The following is a 23192-nucleotide window of genomic DNA, read 5'->3' as shown; positions in this document are numbered from 1 at the left end:
TTAAATAAGTTAGCCTTAGAGGCTCACGGAGGACAGCCTGTATAACAAGAGTAAGTGCAGCCTATGTTCCCTCTAGGCCTTGCTTCTTACAGCTTCCAGACACTGTGGGAGCGTGCTCTCCCCTCGAGGAACACAATACATAAGAAAGGGAAGCGTGAAAAACTCTCTTTTAAAGGCAGGCTATGCACCAGGAGGCTCAGTAAATCAAGTAAACCTCCACAACACCGGACCAGCATACCTGAACAGCCTACTCAAATTCCACGCACCCCAAAGGACCCTACGATCAGCCTAGCTCTCCTACGCCGTAGTCCCCCGCACTAGAAAGACCAGATCAGACGGCCGCTCCTTCTCCTTCCTCGCGGCCAGAGCCTGGAACGCCCTCCCTCTCCACCTCAGACAGACATCTCTCCCCATTTTCACAAGAAACCTCATAACCTGGCTCTTCGACAGACCCCCTCCTTGATGGCCTGGAACCTGCGAACCCCCAGCGCCTTGAGACCCTCACGGGTGAGTATTAGCGCTTAACAAACACGTGATTGATTGATTGAATTAAATGACAAAGGGACTGCTTCTTTGAAGAAGAGGCCCATAGCAGGCAATGTGAGACAAAACACTTAAATTTGTTTCACACTACAATGAGAGGGTATGGATGTGGCATTACGGCCAGTGCTGCTGACCTTGGAACTGGGGAAACCGGTTCCAGTCTTATAGCTCAAGTAAGGAGCTCCAATACTTTCCAGTCGAGGTTGGTCGAAACACTGTAAAAAACCATGAATCTTTCACCCAAAAGAATAGGCAAATACTTTTAAACCGATCCACCTTTTTTTCCATCATCACAAATGAGGCACCTTCAAATACGTGAAATCAAGCTTTGCACTGTACAAAACAGCTCATGTGTTTGATTTAATAGCTTATAAAGTTGCTACATCTATAATTTTAACGTAGGCCACATTTGACCTATGACTTGTCTTTTAGTTCACTAATAGCATTGTTTTTGGAAGGCGAAGGTGGGGGGAGGGAGCAGGAACAATTCTCAGTTCATGTGTAATAAATACTTCGCACATAATCTGATGTTCCAAGATGATGTGCAGCTGAAAACACCTTACTATAGTCTAACAATCTGTGCTGCATGAATGACCTGCCACATATTTTCAAGGCTTGGCTTGTGTATGGGTTCTTAAGAGCCAGAGCAGACCCTTGGCTCAGCTGTCCATGTTCATTTGTTGCCTTGATCACCTTTGCCTTGCGTCATAGTCCGGGCCACTGGAATTAAGAGTCAGGAGAGGCCCAGGGTTGAATTATGCGGCAAGAAAAGGCAAGCTATGCAACATAATGCTGCACATTTTGTGATAGAATTACTTTCTTATTTTGACATTTCACACATGCTAACACTAACTGGGCAAATTGTTCACCTCATTAGTATCAATTTAACACCCACATCCAACAATGAGCAACAGAAAGGTCACCAGTCAACCTTTGCGAAGGCCTTCCACTTCGCAGCAATACGGGTAGACACGGTTTTAGTAAATGTATCCATTCAAGCAAGAAACAATTTTTGGGGAATAAAATCTGCAAATTAGACAGCAGATGATGGATTATGTGGTACATGTGGTAAATCCATACTCGTGCAGAAAAGGCCACGGCCACAAAATCTTATATTTCCAGTGCCTGACCTTGGTACAAGGATGTGAGTGTTCTGTCAAGCATAGGTTTTGTACTGGAATGGGATCCTTCCAGTACAAAAAATATCCTTTAGGACGTTTCGTACTGTATGTGTGCTCGAAAGTGCATCACACTTGCATAATTGAAAAATATGGAGACTTTTAAAAGCTACTCCACTGTTACCTGTCTTTTAGAGACATGTTTTTGTGGCTCAATTCCCTGTCTATAAATGTTATTAGATAGGGATTTGCCTCAAAACCCATGGGTGGTTGCATAGGAACGCCCATGTACTACCTATGGTATGCCATCCTTGATGCAAAGTAGCACGATTTAGAGCATAGTGCTTCTCTGCATTACTGTAGGCAACTTTCCTACACAAACCATGATTTGCATTGGAAAGTAAATCCAACCACAACACTGTGTGCTGGGTTTGTGTCACTTTTGTAAAGCAAACTCAGCGCAGAGTTAATAAATCTGGATCACAATTTATAAATAGGTACTTGTCAATTTTATAAGGATGATTTGTGTTTGTAATGGAAGCTAATGTAAGGTTACCAAGTGACCAATACAGAGCAAATGTTGCTTTATTGTGCAAAATCAGAAGGCAATAAAGATGCCAAAGAGAAGGGGCTACTGAAGCATGAGAGAAAAGTGGTTTGTGCCTAGAACTAAAATTTCTTAAGACAAGGTCCGGATTTTAAAGAAGGTCTAAACTTGTTCCAACAGCTATCACTTAAGTATAGTTCTTGAAGACTGCTAAATCAAAATTTTTCTAACACCTAAAATTTCAGGGGTGTCTAAAAATGTAGCTGTGACAAATCACCTAACTGCACATTAGTGTTTTTATAAAAGCAGTAGGTCAATTTTCACTCTCAGCGGCACCTCCTATTTGTCTGCAGCGATGTTCCCAGAAGCATGTTTGAATGATGTCTTTGCAATCCATGCTCCTAACCCAACCTCCCCCATATAGGATACAGAACATTTAACATCCTTGTCAACCATGCAGTCCAAAGGGGTACCTAGAATCAAAAGGCAAATCAGAATACCCCACAGCTTTGTCTAGAGTATTAAGTACTATATCAATACAAGAGGACCAAACAATCACATCAGCGTTCCTGTTCTATAGCCATCACAAGTGGTTAAGTTTGGATGCGGGTGACTAAGTGTTAGCAAGGGTGGTGGCACCATGCCTGGGAAAGGCTGCCTGGCCCATTACACTTGTGATGTTAACATGTGATTTTAGTCAGGGGCGTGGCTACTTTTACCGCAGCCAGTGCAAAGGCACTACAGCCACAACATGAGAGTCCCAGTCTCCTCTGCACTGGCTGCAGTTTATGTAACATCAGATACAAAAGGTGATGGAAGAAATGCTGGAAAAAAGTCTAAACATGGGAAGTCACTCCAAGTAGCATTTCAACCCATTCTTCTTTTGCCCACCATGCAATCTCAGTTTGGACCCAGCCACAAGCAAATCAGTCTTAAATCTGCTCCTATAGGAGCAGTCCACTCTGAACTGCCATGTCCTCTATGAACCAGAACACAAGGAACACAAGACCGGTTTCACACTGATTCGGGCTCTTCAGTCTGTTGTAGCTTGGTTCCAGTGGCACAGTGAGCAAGGATTTTATTTTGCCCAACAGGGCAACTCAGTTTGGACTTAGCCTTATGGAAATCAGTCTTGACCCTACTCCAATAAGAGCATTCTAGCCTGAACTGCCAGGCCAGGTCCTCCCTGAACCAAAACACAAGCAACCCAAGAACGATTTTGCCCAGATTTTGCTTTGAATTCTTTTGAAGTGTCCCCATGGGTTTAGCTGTGTGTGGTCTACCTTTGGAGGGAGTTGTGGAAGAGTCATTGCCATGGAGAGTGAAACTGGTCCCAGGCAGGCAGTAGTCAAACTCAGAACAGAGGCTATAGTAGAGCAGAGATCAAAGTTTCATTCATTTTTTTTCAACATACTTTATTGATTTTATTTAGTGTAAGCGCCGCTGCATTTGCTACATAACTTTTATAATATAGGTCCAATGAGCTTGAACATAATTATCTCCACAATTTACATTCAAGGTACAAATAACAGCCCATTTGGGGGATTGACATTTTAGTATCAACCAATCACAACAACTGTTCCATCTGTATGTTGTCTGACAAAATCAAATAAGAACAAAACATTTCTAAATTACCCACCCCCCTCCCTCTTGTCTGGCTCATCCCCGGTTGGAACGATTCGGCCCGAGATTCTGCCTTGTTCCAGTATGTACGTCATGTGGGGGATCTCTGAGGTAGGTGTATAGCTCAGATCGACAGGCCCCGTATCTAATAGGGGATGGGGAAGACTAAAACGGTCTCATGCTGGGGGGAAGGGGCGCTTTGCACTATGTGGGGTGTGGTATAGGGGGATAGATGGCCTTGAATGCCTCCAGAATCAGGTCCCATTCCATGGAAATCTGTGTTTTTCGCAACCACGGTATTCCTCCCTTCTAATGACTGCACTTTCTGCTCCACCCCAGCAGACCATCTCTCCATGCCGAGTACAGTTGGGGGGAGGGCCGATTTCCACCTCAATGTAATGGTGCACTTTGCTATGAGTAGGGCCAAATCAGCGAATCAGAGCTGCACTTTCTGTGACTTAGGGCGGCGGTATAGTCCTAGTATGCAACTCTCTACTGTGTCCCAGTTGGGGATTTCTGTGATATTTCCTATAATTTGTGCGACCTCGGACCAAAACCCTCTGAAGCGTGGGCACGTCCATAACATATGCAAAATGTCCGCTTCCTCTGCCTGACATCTGGGGCAACAAACACGCGTGTTGGGGTATATGCAGTTGAGTCGGGGTGAGGTAGGCCCTGTGGAGACTCATATATTGTATTAACTTGAATTTGGCATTACGGGACACCTTCTTAGGGTATTCCAGAGGCTGAATCCTCCGAAGATACCAACCTACACTCATACTCCGAGAACAGTTTTGTTCTCTGCCCCTTAATCCCCCCACAATTGGTGAACGACTACTTGGGATAAGTACCATAGCTAGATATCAAAACAGATTCCAATATACCTTAAGGGAGATGGAACACTGATTTGTTAGGCCTCTTGGCCATGCACTGTTTTTTCAACACTCTACGAATGGCCATGGCCCGGTCAGTTGCACTGTAACCATGATAACCCCGGTCACAGAGGCGCTGCAGAGCACTGTACCAACTTCCCCCGTAGCGACTGCGTCAAGGTTAAAGTTGGATTGTTTTCAGCATGGTTTGCTGGTTTGGTCCACCGCTGTTCCTTGGGTATACCTTGTATTGGGTTACATAAAGGGTAATAACTTATCTGACTCGCTCCTAATTTTGTCCACCAGGAATCCTGAAAATCGAGGAAGGATAGGACATATGGCGAAAAAGTACACAATAACATCTTGGAATGTTAGGGGCACTGGATCTGTACATAAGCGACATAGAATATACGCTTAGCTAAATAGAGGAAAGGCACACATTGTTTTAATGCAGGAGACATCTCACCAGCTCAGAGGCTGCTAAGCTGTGCAAAAAATGTAGAGGGCAATACATTTAACACATCATTCTCTGCATTTGCGAGAGGGGCTGACATATGGATCAGTAATGGCACCCCTTTTGTTGCTTTAGACCAAAGAACAGTTGTTAACTACAGATTTGTGCTGATCTATGGTACACTTAACAGTACACATATAGTGCTTGGCAGTGTATACGCCCCGAATCGTGAGCAGGATAAATTCTCAAGCGCCCTTAACACAGTATTGGCTGACTGGGTAGATTACCGCTGGCTTTTAGGGGAAAGATTACAATGCAGTCTTGGATACAGACCTTGATCGCTCTCATCCACCACTACAGAGGGCGGGCTCCAAGAAACAGGCAGCCTCACTATGTGGTTGGGCAACAGGCTGGGCACTAACCGATGCGTGGCTCATCAAAAATCCAGACTGCCGTGAATATTCGTTTTATTCTCCCCCTCATATGCTATTCACACAAATAGATAGGATATTTTGCTCTCTGACCCTTGTCGCTCAAATTGTACACACCACATACCTGGGGAAAACGCTATCAGACCACAACCCCCCTGGAGTTTACGTTCTCCTGGGGGAAAATCCCCACCCCAATTCCAACATGGAGGCTGCAACAGCAATTGCTTGAAGATTCTGTGTTTCGCACTACTCTGGCCACAACTATTTCTAATTATTTTTCTGAAAATGCAGATACGACATCCTCACGCCAAACGGAATGGGAGGCATTTAAGACGGTTGTGAGCGGGGTTGCTATCAGCACAATAGTGGGTGCCTGACAAATGATTAATAAAGAACTGCAAGAAAAACTGGGCATTTTAGAGCGGGCAGCAGTCTCAGACACTACTAAGGAGGCTGTCCTACAAGAAGCACATATCACGCAAGCCAAACTCCTGGTGCGGCTGCGGGTCAAAGATTACCAAACATACACACAAAGGCAGCATGCAAAAGCCGCTAAGTCCGGCACTCTCCTGGCCAGGATTCTGCAAGATGCGCCATCCTCCACCCCATACAAGAGGTCAATACGATTGAGGGCACAACAATAAATATGCAATCTGACATAAACATACCATTCACGGATTACTATAAAACAGTATACGTGGCCCCTGGGGACTTGGAGGAGGAGGAAGCAATAGATGTGTTCCTGGTCTACCTCGAATTCCCTCAGTTATTAAAAGCACACCAACAAAATCTAGCAGAACCAATTTAAATAACTGAAATCAAGGAAGCGATCAAGGAGCACCCACGCAACAAAACCCCAGGGTTGGATGGCCTCTCAGTGGAGTTTTAGGACTTTTTCCTCGACAGCTCTGGTAACCCATTTAGAGCGCATATACCAGGCAGCGTTAGAAACAGGATTCCCCCCCCCCCACCATCCCCCCCTCCCAGGCCACAATGCAGGCACTGGTCACCTCCCTCCCAAAGCCAGGCAGGGATCTAACGGATATGTCCGGGTACAAGCCTCTCTCATTACTAAACACCGAATAAAAAAGCTTAAGTAAAATACTGTTCCGCCGACTACTCCCCTATCTGCTACAGCTGATACATATAGACCAATGTGGCGTTGTACTTGGCCGTAGCACCTCTCTCAATATTAGGCGGCTATAACATGTGCTGACTGCCACCACCTTGTGCCAGCACAGAGCTGGGTGCATCACTCTACACCTGAGACAAGCTTTTGACACTCCTAGCTGGAACTACATGCTAGCTACCCTCACGAAATTTGGTATCCCGCAGGCGTTTATACGTTGGGTTAAATTACTATACATGGCGCCCACAGCAAGAGCCCGCACAGGAGTCCACATTTCTCATCCCTACCCAGTTGGCCACGGTAGGCATCAAGGCTGTCCGCTCTCGCCACTCCTATTTGTTTTAGCACTTGAACCATTAGCCATTAAAATCTGTAAGTATGCAGTAGGACATGGCATCAAGATTGGCAATGCCACACACACCCTCTCATTTTACGCAGATGACAATTCTCTACCAAGACAGCCTCCAGGGTGGTCTTGGGCCATCCCACGTATTTCTACTCAGTTCCAAAGTATCTCGGGCCTCACCATCAATTAAATTTTATGCCTTTTATTTCCACGCCGAGGAGCATGCAGAGCTGATACACTTCGGCCCCTTGGTACTTCTGATCGCGTCCACCACTTTCAAATACCTAGGTATACAAATATACAGGGGTCCACAGGAGCTGCTGGATGGCAATCTAGTATGGGCAATCAAGGCACTTAAAGCTCAAATAACCTTTTGGACTTCACTACCACTCTCAGTGGTGGGTAGAGTCGCCATCACGAAAATGGTCATGCTCCGAGAATGCGCTACTACTTTACTAATTTACCAATGGTGATCCTGACGGCTATCTTTAAAATCCTGAACACGCTCCTACTAGAACTAATATGGGGAAAGGGCTGCAGGAGGGTGGGTCTCTCGAAGCAACAGCTGCGAACAGACAAAGGGGGCATGAGAGTCCCGGATTTCAGGGCATATTGCTATACGAGTAAACTGCAGTGGTTATCATACTGGACTGCAGGTCATAACCTCCATGAGATAGGGATGGCGCAGCCAACATTAGGTCGAGGTACCCTTTACACCCTGTTGTTGCTCAGGGGGCGGACCCCACCTGTGGCTCACACACTACTAAAAGTAGCCGTGACCTACTGGAAAAGAGCACTACCAAACACTAATCAGCTACTGCGCTACCCCCCCCAACGTTCCACTAGTAGGGATCCCCACACCTACAGGAGTAATCACAGCCATAATCATCTCCAAGTGGACACGGGAGGAAGTGAACACTGTGGGCATGCTGTTCGGAGAAAGTATGTTACTAGATCATGAGAATTTCGCCAGCGAACAGGGTGTCCCACTGTCCCTTTATATTCTACATGCAAACATTGGCAGATACATAAAACAGAATTGGGCGCCAGACAATAAAGAACCCCCGACACTCAAATTAGTACATACACTATACCTCATGGGTAACAGGCGTCACTTGATTCGGTGGCTGTATAGGGGTACTCGCTCCCATGCGGCAACCTCCCTGGCAGCGTTCAGAGGAAAATGGAATGCTGACATTGGGAGATAACTGTCAGACAAGGAATGGGACACTCTCCTTGAGTATCCCAAGAAGGTATTCCGTAATGCCAAAATTTAATTAATCCAATACATGGTGCTGCACAGGGCTTCTCACACCGCACTGATTAAGTAAAATGTATTCGGAGGTGAAGGACCACTGCCCACGATGTCGCGCACATGCAGCCGACCTGGTGCACATGATATGGACCTGCCCACGCCTGGCTACCTTCTGGACAACTGTTATAAGGGTACCAGGGACTGTAACGAGTATTGTCGGGGGAAATACGGCGGAATACTGTATACTGGCGCTGCGACCTGACCACAAGAAACAAAGTCCAATCCCGATTTGCTAATTTAGCCTTGATACTAGCAAAACGATCAGTTACAATGAGGTGGAAGTCGGCGGTGCCCCTCGTGATGCTCAAATGGCATGGGGAGGTGGTCAGATGGGAGAGTGCCAAAAGTATGACGATAAGGAGGGAGGAAAGTAGGTGCCTACAGAAGACGCCAGTCTCTCTGGAATGGGATGCAATGCTAGACCTAGTCATATCCTCAGAACCCCCATCAACATGATCTCTGTAGGGGATAAATATACTGATCATACCAAAGTTGGATGTACAGAAACAGAGCCACCCAAGTAATAACACTGTAGGAACATGTACAGCTGCATGCAATGCAGTCAAGTATACATGTACAGATACAATAGAACAGCGCACCTTATTGTACTGCGAGAGGATAGAAGTGAGTCGGGGAGGGAGTAGAGCCCGAAGGACTAGGGAGGAGGGAAGGGAATGTTCTTTCGACTTGCAGACTGTAAAAATACCCACGCTGCAAGTACAATTATTGTGATACCTAAACCAGTAACCGAAGTTTACATTGCTGTTATACCTACTGTGGTATATACATGATATCGCGGTTGGTTATTCCAGCCTGGATTAATGGTATGTACCCTAAAACTTCATATTTTTTGACTTGTCAGATCGTTATGCATGAAAATCAATAAAGTATGTTTAAAAAAAAAATACGATTTAATTGTACATGTTTATGTGATTATTATTATTTTTTTTTACTTTTTATTTAACAGAGCCGGGATGTAGTCTTTTGCGAATTAGAAATGATGGAACCCTTTTGACTTCTTATAGACTCTGTAGAACTGAAGTAAGTGTCTAAGTGGAATGCAATGAAGTCTTGTTTAGAATCTTGAGTTCGCAGTTACACGCAGACGAATAAAGACGTGTAATCCTAAACTGTGTGTGGTGTAGTCATTGGCAGATAGCCAGGCCAGGGAAGTTTAAACTCAATAAAACTAGTAGAATACTTACTGAAGGAACATATACGGTTTTTATATAAAGTCTGATTAACAGCGGACACAGTGTGGGGAGGGGGTAAGCCTGTGCTCTGAAAAATATCTCAAGACTGAAAAGCACACTAAAATTGAATCCTGAACACAATCATATGGGATTTAGAACCCTTCCAACAATAAACTCACAAACCTACGATCCAAATGCCAAGTATAGAAGAAACACACATTTGTGGTAGAACTGATAGATACCACTGGATACATAAGACACTCTTCTCACTACAAAGGCCTTGGTCTAGCCAAAATAATGAAAGACATCAGTTCACGCCTCACTCAACATCTAACCAATATGATTTACTCCTCTATAATTCTTGGTGCAGTCCTTGTCGATCTGAAAACTGGTTAGGTCACACCTCTCCTTAATAAATAACTAATAGATCAGGAGAATCTCAATAACTTTAAGACCTGTATTCATTCTCCCATTACTAGATACAGTGCTTGAGACTTGTATTGCAAAGCAGCTCAATTGCTTGAAATAAAAAAAATAAAAACCCTTACTGATGACTTTCAATCAAGTTTCAGATTGGGATGCAGCATAGTGACTGCAATGCTTCAAACAGATGACAATGCAAATTCTTTAGGAAACGGAGTCTTACTTTTCATACTTGTGAATACTCCCGTAATCGAATCGAAAATAAGCTTTATTCGATATCACAGTTTAAATCATAAACGTAAGTATAGTAAAAAAATATAATCTACATTATTCAAGTTAAAAGCTGATAAAACTATTAAAAGCAAGTGCATTTCAGATAGAACAAACTGTGTTCTGTTCCTTCTATAACAATTTCCTCCGAGCGATGACAGCACATAAAAATCGTGACAGAACAGCACATATATATCAATTTGTAAGAGATTTGAAATATTAAAAGGCTGGTTCAACAGAGCATAAAGTTTAAAGACTAACAGTGGCTTGATTAAACAATTCCTCAAATCTGAATAATATTTACATAAAAACACAATGTGCATGGTATTCTGCTTGGATATATTATCTCAGGGGCAGTTCACCAAGTCGTGTGACCAATTATTTATATTGGGAAAACTGGTTAAATGATGGAAAATATCCAACCTAAAGCGTGTCAGTACAAATCTGTGTTGGGCATTGTATACATTTGCTAAATAGGGTTGCATATCATAGGTAGTCGGGAACAACGGATTCTAATTTCAGTGGACAGCCTGAATCCCTCAAGCAGTGATAAACACTCCAACTTTAGTGCTTTTCTGGGGATAATGATAAAAATTCTGGATGATCATTATACGCCAGGTGACCAATATCAAACAGGAAAGGTTTAATGTACTTGAGCCAAGGAATTTTAGAAGCACACTTGAATCGAAGACAATCCTTTATAATAATTCGATTGGTGAAAGAGCAGAACAGGCTGAACCTTAATCAGATCTGCTACGTATGGGGTACCTAGTTCCGAGTGACAGACTAAGGTGGAGCAGCTTTTGGGAAGGGCAAGGAGATTCCTTAAATAAGCATTTTCTACCAGCTGCAAAGAATCAACATTTACATAACCCCACAACTCAGATCCATACATAGCGGTAGGCTGGCAATTGGACTCACATATGGTCATCATTTCTCTTGGATGCTTATTACTCAGCTTTCTAGAGAAGTTGAGCAAATCTGTAATGGTGTTAACAAATTGAAGTCTGCTACAGTCCATTGCACTTCTCCATTTCCCCTCCTGGTCAAATAAAATCCCTAAATATGAAAAAACAATGATGTGTGCGTTATAATGGTACTCTCGATTTAGATCTTTTCCGCAATTTAATTACAAAGGATTTACTTATGTTCATTTGCAGGTCCAGGTTCGGAATATACTGAACTAATTCAGCTAAGTAGACGCTGTAAGGCCAACGGGGTATGGGCCATGAGCACCACGTCATCTGCACAGAGGAGGGCCGATATAGGTCGGTGCCCAACTTGGGGAAGATCGAGGATTTACTTGCTAGGGCACTGCCCAGTCTATTGATATACAGATTAAACAAGAAGAGGGGAGAGTACGCACCATTGTCGAACCCCTCTCTCTAAACTCAACGGCTGAGTGCATTCTAGTTTTAAGCCAGATCATACTCTAGCTCTCCTGGGCGAGTACATGTAACTAAGGAAGTTGACTATAGTAGTATCCACACCCATGATGAGAATGATGGTCCATAGTTGATCATGCATGATGCAATCAAAAGCAGAAGATAAGTTAACAAATACCAAAAACAAATTACCTTGTTTGACGTGCACTTATTTTCCTATTAATAGATTCAGTTTAATAGCCTGCTCAGTTGTCCCTATTCCTGGCCGGAATCCATATTGTAGATCCGAGATTGCATTATTAGAGTCAGCCAAGTCCTGTAATCTGCATAAGAGCATGCGGCCAACCACTTTAACTAAAGAATCAAATAAGGAAATGGGTCTGCATTGTTCAGGACTGTCACGATCGCCTTTCTTGTAAATGGGCATTATAAGGGATTCTGACCAGGTATTTAAAAACCCAGCACCCAGACAGGATCTAAAGAGGAGTGTTAGGAGGAGGTCCCATAGGTTGGTGTTAGATTTATATGGATACCATCTGGGCCCCATAATTTGCCTCCTTTACTCGCCTTTAGAGCCAAAATTACTTTGTCGAGGGTGAAATTGGGGTAGGTCTGATCATGAGGAAATGCCACCATGGAGGGGTCTGTCGCAGACTCCAATGGAGGAGGTTCAATGGCACTCTCCACTTGATTAGAATATACTTTGGAATAGTGAGCTAGCCACTGTGCCTCAGTAATGGCAATCTCGATTCGGGGTCGGTCTGCTTCTCTTGAGAAAGGGGAGTTGATAACACGCCAAAAGGCCGTGATATCATTATTACAACGTCTCATGTAAGTTTTCCCAAGCTTCCTCCTTCAACCCTTTTTTCCAGAGTTTTTATGGCAAGCCTGTAAGCGTATCTACAGTCCTGTAATTCCTGGTTGTTCCTAGGTTGCTTGCTTAGGGCTATTTTTGAACTCTTATGAGCCCTAGAACAAGCAGAGTCAAAGCAATCTCGTAATCACAATCACTCCAAATCACTGTTTCTCTATGCTTGGAGACCCCAGGGTTCATAAAGCCAGTAACACTAAATCAAACATTCGCGAAGAGTGACCCCACTTCTACAGTACAATGACTATCTAAAACTTACGAAAATCAGGTCTCCAGTTGTTTCTTCCAGTTCGTAACCCCAAGCCTATTTGATTGTATCTACAGTAAAACCACTGGGGTCCTTAGACACTATAAACATGGATTTCACAGTGGTTACGTTTTTGAGGTCCAAACATACAGCCAAGGTTTTTGCTTTATATTCTAGAGCCTGTTGTCCTTTTTATGCTATTAAATTGCTGCCTAAAAGAATTTAGAGAAATAATCTGAACTGTGTAAGCATGAGCCCGAGTGTTATATATGTGCACGTGTGCACACTCTTTCTCTCCATCCTCCTACACCCACCTGGTGGCCTGATGAACTAAACACCCTCCTGGCGCGGGATAAGGTGGTAAAAAAATGCACAATCCTGGCTGATGACAGACTGAGGTACAAAGAGCAAGAGACCTTGCGTATCGTGATGAAAATTGCTCAATTTCTACTATTTGACATGTTAAAGGCTGTTGTCATTGCACTAGACCTATCCAGAGAAGATTACTGCAATGGTCTATAACAAAATCAGAATAAATTGCAAATTTGCAAACTTCATTATCTCATATGCTGATGAAGGGCCCTAGATATGGTTTGGCCTCACGAACCATTAGCAGACTGCACTGGTTACCCATAAAAATATTTTTTTTAAACACAAAATTGTCTCCAAGGGCCTGTGCACAGCCTACAGAGCGCTCCGCGGTCTTGGCCCCACTTATCTTAGGGATAGGTTCAGGTGGTATCTGCCCGGTAGAACTCTTCGCTCCGCTTTGCTAGAGACTTGGTAGTTTCCACCAACAAATTGGCTACCTAGAGAGGCAGGCGTTTTGTCCTCTGTATGGCTCAAAATTGGAATAGTTAGCCCCGGAGCTAAAACCTGCCACCTCCCTATTAGGGTTTAGGAAAGCATTGAAGACCTGGCTGTTTAGTCACGACTAGCTACTGTTGATCACCCATTTACCAGTTATTGGCAGCGCCAAGATGCTTCCCGGCAGACGATGCACTCTACAAATTATAAAATCAAATCAAGAAACAAATCCACAAGAATGTCGGCACCAGCGGGGGTGCAATGAGTACATCTACCTTTCCTATCAGAGGACAGTGTGTGGCACAAAGAAGAACACTGTTGCACCAAAACCATATGATGCTACTTTGACATCGAATCTGTAAACAGGCCCAAGAGTGGAAGCTCAGTGGATTTTGCAAGCATAGTGGTTCTGTATCTAGATAGCTATCCTCGATATTGTATCTATGCGCTACCAACCTGAAACTGCATGCATCAGCTGACAGTGTAGAACATTAGATAACTTCTAACAACATGTCCTATTGGGGAAGGATGCTGTGCGTGGCATCAGATATATAAGATGCGAGTCGGTTTCCTGGCAACCATAATGTCCTCAACTGATGGGCAGTATGCAAAGACATAATTAAAAGGTACGGCAGCTTGTAGGCATTGAATGTTTATGATTTTCTGCCCCCATTCAGTCATGCAACTCCATATGCAAGCCTTTTTTCAAAATTGGGGCCGTTGGGCACATAAAGGCCACGCTGCTATCAGCCTTCTCCAATGCTGATGTCCAGCAGTTACCTGGAGTAGCTGGTGAAATAACCGATCCCTTCACCCTCTTCCACTTGGTGCCAGTTAACAATTCGCACCTTTGATAGCTATGCCACTACTGCTCCCCACCTGACGAAAAAAAAACCTTATGCAGAGGAAACAGATTATTTGAGCAACCCAAACTACTGCAAATGGAAAGGACCAGCTGATCAACAGCTGCTGGAAAGCGCTAAGCATGAACAGGGAAAAAAAACGAACTGCTTCCCCTTCCGAGTCAGTGATGCATACATGAAAACAATTTGCTTTTTAAGTTATAGCTAAAAAAAAAAAAAAAATCACCACACATTAGTGCAGTTTGTAGGCTTCTCCATAAAAATTTATTAAATGCATTGAAATTATGGACAAAGGCTGTCTGCTATTGACACACTCCCAGACAACTGACATTCATCTGAAATAACGGACGGAACGTGTCAGCCTAATCTATACTTTAATGCTTTTGTTGATCATATATGCTATCAAACAACTTTATACCTGCTGGATGCAAGTATACCTTTACACCTTTATATATCTAATCATGATGGATAAAACCTGTACAGATGCAGCCTGCCACCTAAAGCATCGTTACCTTAGGGGATCTCGTTCAGGCTACAATAACATAAAAATAAATTGATGTTTAGAGACCCATGATGAGACAATCCTCTGCAACTTAAACACAAACGAGAAAGATTTCAAATACAGATTCATACAAGCAATACACATATATCCATTAAAAATAACAGTTCACAACACCACACGCACAACATACAAGACAATACAAAGATAAACAAAACCCCATACAAAAGGGCTCTCGCTGCGCGAGCAGTGCTGCGCACTGCAACGCAGGCGCAAGCCCTAAAATAAAAAAAACAACCAATAATACCACTAGCGCTATATAGGGACCAAGTACAAGCCCCATGACATATAAAAAATATGCTAGTATTAAAGAAGGGTTCTCCAAAGTTGGTCCTGGAGGGCCATATCCAGGGCAGATTTTTAAGATAACTACATTTATCTAAATGGGGATATGCTAAAAATCTGGCATAGATCCGGCCCTTCAGGAACGACTTTGGAAAACCCTGTATTAAAGCATAAAGCCACAACACAGCCCTTCACTCAGCTGATCCCTAGTGGTTATTTGCCAGAACGTCAAGATCAAATCAGGTGTCTATTTTTTGGCGACACTGCCCCTAAACGTTTTTTTTTTTTTTTTTTTTTTTTTTAATACAGACAACACTGAAAGTACAATTAATACCTCATCGGTTCTTAGGTAAAGGGCTATTGCTTCTTCTGCGGTCTTAATAACTTGTAGCCTACGCCTACATGCCAGAGTGTACTTAGTGCAAAGTAGCGTAAAGTGCATAATGGATTACCCCCACCCCCACATTGAACAATCAAACTATGCCCTCTTTTGATTTCCCTTCGAACTGAGATAAATAGACTTTAGTTGAAAAGATTGCCAATCTAAAATTTAAGTAGAGAAACCGTTTCAATTCAGGATAAAGTCAATCCAAATATTTCACAAAGACGGAAATCTGCTTATACCCAAGATAAGTGGCCGATAAGCTACCAGCTAGTGCCTTTTTGATAGCTTCTCCTTTGATGTATGACCAGTACCGTTGCTTAACAAGCTCAATAGCACCTTGATCGATACATGAAGGATCCCTCCACTAGTGGTCTAAACACAACCGTGTCAATTGACACATGACATATTGTAGCCAAATACTTCTGCTTTTCCCAAAGTAAGGGGACAGCACTTGAAGGGATTTTATGTAAACTGATACACCAGGATTTCAATGGCTGCGCATCTCATACAATAGGGGTTTTAGCCCGGGTTACACTGTAATGGAAAGAACACCCAACTCCAAGTACAGTGGCGCCAGTGGGGTTCCAAGGACCAAAGCCAATACTGATCTGTGGAAGCCGTTTTCTTTGAGTTGAAGCTTTATAAGGTTCTTGACACCCCATAGTTCTTCCCCATACAGTGCTACTGCCACTGCCTTCTGCTGGTAAATGTGCAGGAGAACTCTCAATGATCAGCCTCCCAAATTGCGTTTCACTTTGAGGATTGCCCTTGCATTGTGAAAAAGGTAAATAGATGCCCGAGCTACCTGTGCTCGCCATCACAGTTTCTCCTTAGGGCGGATCCCCAGCTAATCATACCTGAAAACCACTCCAATGGAGCACTAAGTACCATGTGTTTCATTCTAAACCTAACAGTTCATGTGATAAGCATTACCTTAGCTTTTGAAGGATTAATGAATAAATCTTTCATTGTACAATAGTCCAAAAATGCGTCAAGTGATTTATGTGAAGGATTTTCTGTTGTTGCTGGTATGACTGCATCATCAACGAAAAGGAGAATCAGCACTTTACTCTCTGCTATGTTAGGAACGTCTAAATCTATTTCGAACAAGTGCTCAGCCCCATCATTCAGAAATAAAGTAAAAAGGACTAGAGACATCACACAACTCATGTCAAACTCTTTCCCTATGGATCAAGAGGGGCATAGCGTACCTTAGCTATGTTGCAGGTGTGTAACCCTATGATAGCACTCAACAGGGAGTGGTTTACTGTTTACAGTAGGGTCAACCCTAACTTCTCCCGACTGACAAGGTCAAAGGCCAACCTCAGATCAACAAAGATCAGATACAAGGTGACGTTCCTAACCATTCCATACTTGAAAATAATCAAGTACAAGCAGATGGCTTGGTCCACCATGCAAATGCTTGATCTGAAGCAGGCCTGTGCCTCCGTCAATATTGCATTACTGTCTATCTATCCATGGAGTCTATTTAATAGAACTTTACCCAGAATTTTCCATGTGCCATCCAAAGGAGAAAAATCAGGCAAGAATTTGATTTAAGTTTTTCGTTCCTTTTCTTGTGAATAGGTACCAAAATTGCCAACCGCCATGAGGTCGGTATCCTACCCTCCTCTACTCCTGCACTGAACACCTGTTCAAGAATATGAGACCAGATTTTGGGCTCCTCACAATAAAGATCAGAGGGAATTCAGTCCAGGCCCTGGGGTTTATTTTTTTTTCATACTAAGTATTGCCCCTTCCACCTCCGCTGCAAGCATTTTATTTATGGCATAATTCCCTCCTAAGCTGTCCTTACTATTAAGGCAATTCATTGTGCTAGTATTATTCTCCACTGCATGTATTTGCTTGAAATGACATCCATTCATTGGGCCCTATGTGACAATGCATGCTGGTGACACACCCCTTGTGAGCATCGGTGACCAATTTCCAAAATCTTTTCCATTCTTTCCTGTCATATACTTCCATCAACTATAGACACCGATTTTGGTTAGCAGCTAGTTGTTCTCCATTTTATCAAGTTTTTGTAATCCTTCCTATGCTGATGGAATATTATATGGTACGATGGGGAGAGATACTGTAAAATTAGGAGCTTTAGACATTTTAAAACTTAGACACTCAAAGTCGAACCCCCCCTGCATCCTCGTTTATCTGAGCTGGAATACCATTTCCTGAGTGGGTGGGACCATATTGTTTTCAATTGTTCACCATCCCAATGAAAGATTGAATGACCACAGCACTAGCCTTGCTGCTAATCCACCTACCATGGAGTTGTGAACATTGGTTAGCATACTACTGAACAAGTCAATTTCATTAGGATACTTGCCCCGGTCCCAGTGGACTGCCATCCTATAATTTGACCGTACTATTATAATAGGGCATTAGTATTACTTGGGACTAGATCACCTAGCCTCAATCCTGAAACGAGATTGACTATAATAAGATCATGATAATTTTTCACCCTCTGTAGTATTTTTAAGGCAATCACCCTTCCACAGTCTTGTATATCATTAATGCAATAATCATTCAGCAAGGAATTAGCCCCACAATTAAAGGGATTTCTAGCAAGGGAATATGAGAAGGTTTGGTCATTTAAGAATTGCAGACATTCTTTAATGAGAAAAAAGTTACAAATTCCCCCTTCTTTGGAGGACCGCTTCCACTTTATAAATGGTGGCAGGATAACATAGCACGCATCTTCATTAGTTACCTACGCATTTTCCATCTCACGAGAGGGAGAAACATGAAAATCACCACAGATGAACTGCAGACTGCCACTGCTAAATGTCATTAGCGGAGATCCCTCATGTACCCTACCAACCCTTAAATAGCCTGAACTTCTGGACTTCATCATGGGGGGGGGGGGGGGGGGGAGGGGAATAAACATTAAGAATATCTAACTTGCTAATTCCTGTTCCAATGTCCATCAGTTTCACATGCAGGATGTTAGAATGATAGTTCTGTACATTAAATTGTTCCGCCCTACTTCCAGGATACCCATGTTGCAAGACTCCCGTCGAAGTCTACCCTGTCTAGGGCGTATGGCTAGTTCGCTAAACTTCAGGAAACCACCATGGGGCACTCTCTCAAGGACCAGGTTTCCAGTAGCCAACAAACAGCATGAGACTTCATAAAACACTCACAGTCCCCATCATTCAATTTACTACATAAGCCTGCAATGTTCCACAAGAGAGAAATTGACATACATGCTAGGGGATACTTAACGGGTCTTAAGACAGAGGGGGGTTATGGAGTCAGGAAATGTTCAGGCCAATATTGCGTAATCAGAAACCGATACTTTACCCAAGAGGGCAGAGGCTGACCACGCCCATTCATTATCGACTGACCGCACACAAACAGTATCTCCTCCTCTGTGTTATGCTACCGATCACATCGAGTTAGTCGAGTCACTTTGGTACTCCCAGATTTACAATGTCTGCTCCACATCCGAACGCTGCACTGATAGCCAGGACATTCTCCCTGGAGCCAGTCTGCATCCTATAAATGTACACAACCTCCCACTCGATCAACATCTATTATACAATGGCTATAATAAGCTCAAACAGGCTGTCCCTTTACTGTAATTATCGGTAGGTACAACAAAATGCATTTATTTATGTCATCTATCTTTTTATACATGTCTTTTTTTTTTTAAATTAATATACATTTTTTAAAGTATTATAAAACCATGATTTTGTGTTCATATATACAGTGCAATTCATAAATATTTCAAAATTACTTCAATTCTCCTAGATGTGCAAAAAAGAGCATAATTGTGCAATTTGTACATATATATTTATACATATCCCTATTCTGTGACACTAATCATTATCACACCTCAAATAGCCTGTTTATTTTCCAGCTGGCGACATAACCATGGATAACATTGAAGGATTCTCACCATGAGTTTTTTTTGTAGCAAGCCATTTCAAGCTGGAGAAGCAAATAATATGATGTGTGTGTGTTTGGTATGCAAGGACATGACTGTATGTGAGGTTATTTGAGGTGTGATAATGATTAGTATCACAGTATGGGGATATGTATAAATATATATGTACAAATTGCACAATTCATTTTGCAAAAGCATTGTTGGAAATATGGTCAGTCATGTCCATTTTCACATTTTAATTATGTATTTAAATTGTAAAAAAGCGTAGACTATGAATTTTAAAAAGTATTCCACTGCTACTTTTTGTACCAATTATATTAAGTTACCTGTATTTTAGAACCTGAAGACTCTTCTAGTTCTCTGATTTTTGCTCCTCCGCGACCTATATGAAAAATAGACCAATTGTACGTTCAATAGAAGCAGTCCAATCCATTAAAAATATATATTCACTATGTATGCATAAACTTTATCAAAATCAATTAAATTCACAATTTATACTATGAGCCGTACACATTGCAGTAAATGCCACAGCTTTTCAATAAATTATTACTAGTGCACGTGGATTGTGAAAATTGATCCTATATACAATTACGAGTTTACATTTGTTGTGCACGCAACAGTAAAAGCAAAATCAGTAACAAGTGATAATATGGTTCATTTCAATAAAACCACAAATCTACAAAGAGGAACACAACTATTTATTCATTAAGTAATATGATAACTATTGTACAGTGTTGGAGGAAGTGCTGCTGTGCCTGTTGGGGGCCAGAAGATTGACACTGGAATTGCTTGACGGGGGGCTGTGCGCCCTTTCTTGTTGCTTGCGGCCGTGTGTTGCGGGCCTCCGGCTTCCGGGGGCCCCACCAGGTGACCCCACGTTCTGCAGAGGAGAGCGGCTGTCGCTGCGGTGTCACAGGCCCTATTTGGAGGGAGCAGATTTTGCAGAGGAGGCGGCCGAGCCCCACCCTTCTCAGAGCTGCTGCGTCCTGAGCTCCTCGCTCGGGGAGAGGCGGGACGCGCGCCATCTGAATGCTATGTGTCTCTGAACTTGGACCTGCTCGTGTGGACTGGGCACCGCGACCTGGCCCGGGGCTCCGAATAGGCAACAAGCAGGGGAGTTATCTGGACGGCATTCTCACTTGGGTGCGTAAAGCTGCTAATCGCACCTGGCCTGGAGACTGCGTTGGTGGGCACTACTGTTTCTCTGTAGCTGGCTGGTGGCGTTGCACTCCTGGGGGCATCGGGAAACCCAGGGGCAGGCAGGCGGGGTTCCCCAGGACCAAGATGAGTTGGCGTCGGACCGCAGATGGCAGGATTCACCTGAACCGCCAGCCGACAATTTAGTCCAGCAGCAGTTGGCCCAGATCTTGCAGGCTATAGCAGATACTAAAGACACCCTCATCAGGACATTGCTAATGTGGCGGTGGGGCTGGGGCTCCTCCAAGCTGAGCATACCAAGCTGGCAGACCGGGTGAAGCAAACGGAGGCCTTCATGGCGGACATGGCTCCGGTGCTGCAATCCCTCTCTGCTCAGATGGGGGATATCTCCCGCAGAGTTCAGTCGCTGGAGAAGAGAGCCGAGGATGCTGAAGGGCGTAATCGCAGAAACAACATATGTGACATCAGCACGACGCCCCCAGTACAAGGGCCACCGTCACCCCCCTCAACTCGTTTTTGAAGTGATCTTTAGAGAGCTTAGATAGCATTGCCGTGGACTTTGCCTTAGTTTCAAAGGTAGATATGCTCACTCAGTTCGAGGACTGTGTGACTTGCATGGCAGTCTCAGACACCCCAAACTTGCAACCACAAACTGGAACACGTTTTCTTGCGCTTTAAGTAGCTAGCATTGGAAGGCATTAGTAAAGTTTCACTTGGCAAGTATATAGGATTAGTCAGGACTCTAAAGGAGACCGAGACATGAACAGGTAGGAAAAGCTTAGTCTAGGTGTGCTTTCGCAGGAATATCGCAAAAGGCAGATAGTCAAGGTAGTACAGATACACATACCATCCCTTAATTTTAACCAACTGACTCAAACCCATCGGCAACGCCTCACCCACCCCACGATACAGAATTACTCCCACACTCAACTAAGCAGAGGACTCAAAAACATAAAGAACACAGCAGGCAGCTTCCTCCCTGAACCTCCCTCCAAGCACACACCTTACTCTTCAAACAGATTCGCTGACTCCCCATCCACAGCTCTTTCCAAACACATCACACACACATTCAAAGCCTTGGACAGCACTGGCCCAAGATAGCTCAAAATCGCATCAGATTTCAGAAACCTCCGACACCTTTGCTCAGCCGGACTCGTATTCGCACACATCCTGTGATACGCAGCACCAGAACATGGAGAAATGACTTCTCCTAATTTGCTCTGAAAGGGTGGAATGATCTCCCCTACATATCTGGCCAGTCCCTAAAATGATTGCATTCAGCACAAAGCTGAGAACTTGGCTCTTCAACAAGGTGAATCCGTGGATCAGACCCAACTGCTCTTGGGTTGGCAACAGGACACCCTCCCTGGAGATATTTCACATTACATATAATACGTTGCAGAGATCTCTGCATCCAACGCTACAAGTATGGGTGACATACGAGGCTTGCTTGCCATGTTTATCTTCAATCAGAACATAATGCATCACAACAAGTGAATTACAGTCACAGCACATAACGGTGAAAACGCCACGTTATCACAGACTACCTTGTATGCCAAACGTTCTTCGTAGATCAAGACGAACTCTTTAGGGAACTTAGGCAGTCTCAAGAGCAGGTTGAGGACTGTGGGCCTTGCATGGCCGTCTCTGGCATTCCCAACTTGCATCCACAAACTGAAAGGAGCTGGATTTAGCATAGTTAATGTACTAAAGGCACATTAAAGAAGTCTTCCTGAGGCTCATGTTGCTGACATGGGGAGCCAATAGTAAAGGTTTACTAGGCATGTGTTCAGTAATGTTGACAGAGGTAGATACTGGACAGGTAATAAAAAGGTAGTCACTTTTTTAAAAATTTTATTTGTGAATGTTGTTGCCACACCAACTGTTAACATGTCTCACCGTGTGCGAAGGAGTTTTCTTGCAGCGCGTTTGTATGAAATGGCTGGGTGAGAGTTGATTTAATTTTGGGATTCCGTTCAGTGGCGTATGAATGTGATGAGCCCCTGAAAGTCAGCAGTACGTTGATGCGAGAGCACTGATGTGTTAGATCGGGGCAATGGCTAGTGGTATGAAACTCTTGTGTGTGGTGTGTGAATGTCGTATGAATGGCCTATAAAGTAGTTGGTGCCTTGTTGCTGCTTTATAGCTGTCATATTACCCCCCTACTAGCCTTTAGGAACCCGGTCTCACCTCAAGACATTTGCTGTGTGGAAGTTCGAGTTTCACCGAACGTCCTAGACTCTTCCCTGTGCATTCTCGAGGACGTTTCGGATAGGAACTGCAGTTCCCATGATCCTGTGCAAAAGGGCAAATCCGCTTCCACGCAGCGCTGCCGATAATTACAGAGGCTAGTGTGCAGTGCCGGATTCCAGTAGTGAGGCGGTAGGTTTCATATCTCATTGGCGGTCCGGTAAGGGTGTCGATACACCGCTTCTTCCGTTTCCTTGGTTTGGCTTAAGTT

The 23192-nt window shown here is 43.6% G+C and overlaps 1 protein-coding gene across 2 annotated transcripts in view; it reads right to left on the bottom strand.

The window, feature by feature from the left end:
- The window catches only part of DDX43 (DEAD-box helicase 43), a 1041849-nt gene that overhangs the window by 995899 nt on the left and 22758 nt on the right, over nt 1-23192 (bottom strand). For both annotated transcript variants that reach the window (XM_085610941.1, XM_085610942.1), the window contains exon 2: nt 19900-19955. In XM_085610941.1, the coding sequence (XP_085467067.1) occupies nt 19900-19955 (56 nt within the window). The remainder of the gene's footprint in view (nt 1-19899; nt 19956-23192) is intronic.

The sequence above is a fragment of the Triturus cristatus genome, chromosome 6 (genome assembly GCF_964204655.1).
Source record: "Triturus cristatus chromosome 6, aTriCri1.1, whole genome shotgun sequence".
NCBI classification, from domain to species: Eukaryota; Metazoa; Chordata; class Amphibia; order Caudata; family Salamandridae; genus Triturus; species Triturus cristatus.
Note: the sequence above shows the minus strand (reverse complement) of the source record. Positions and strands in the feature narration are given on the sequence as shown.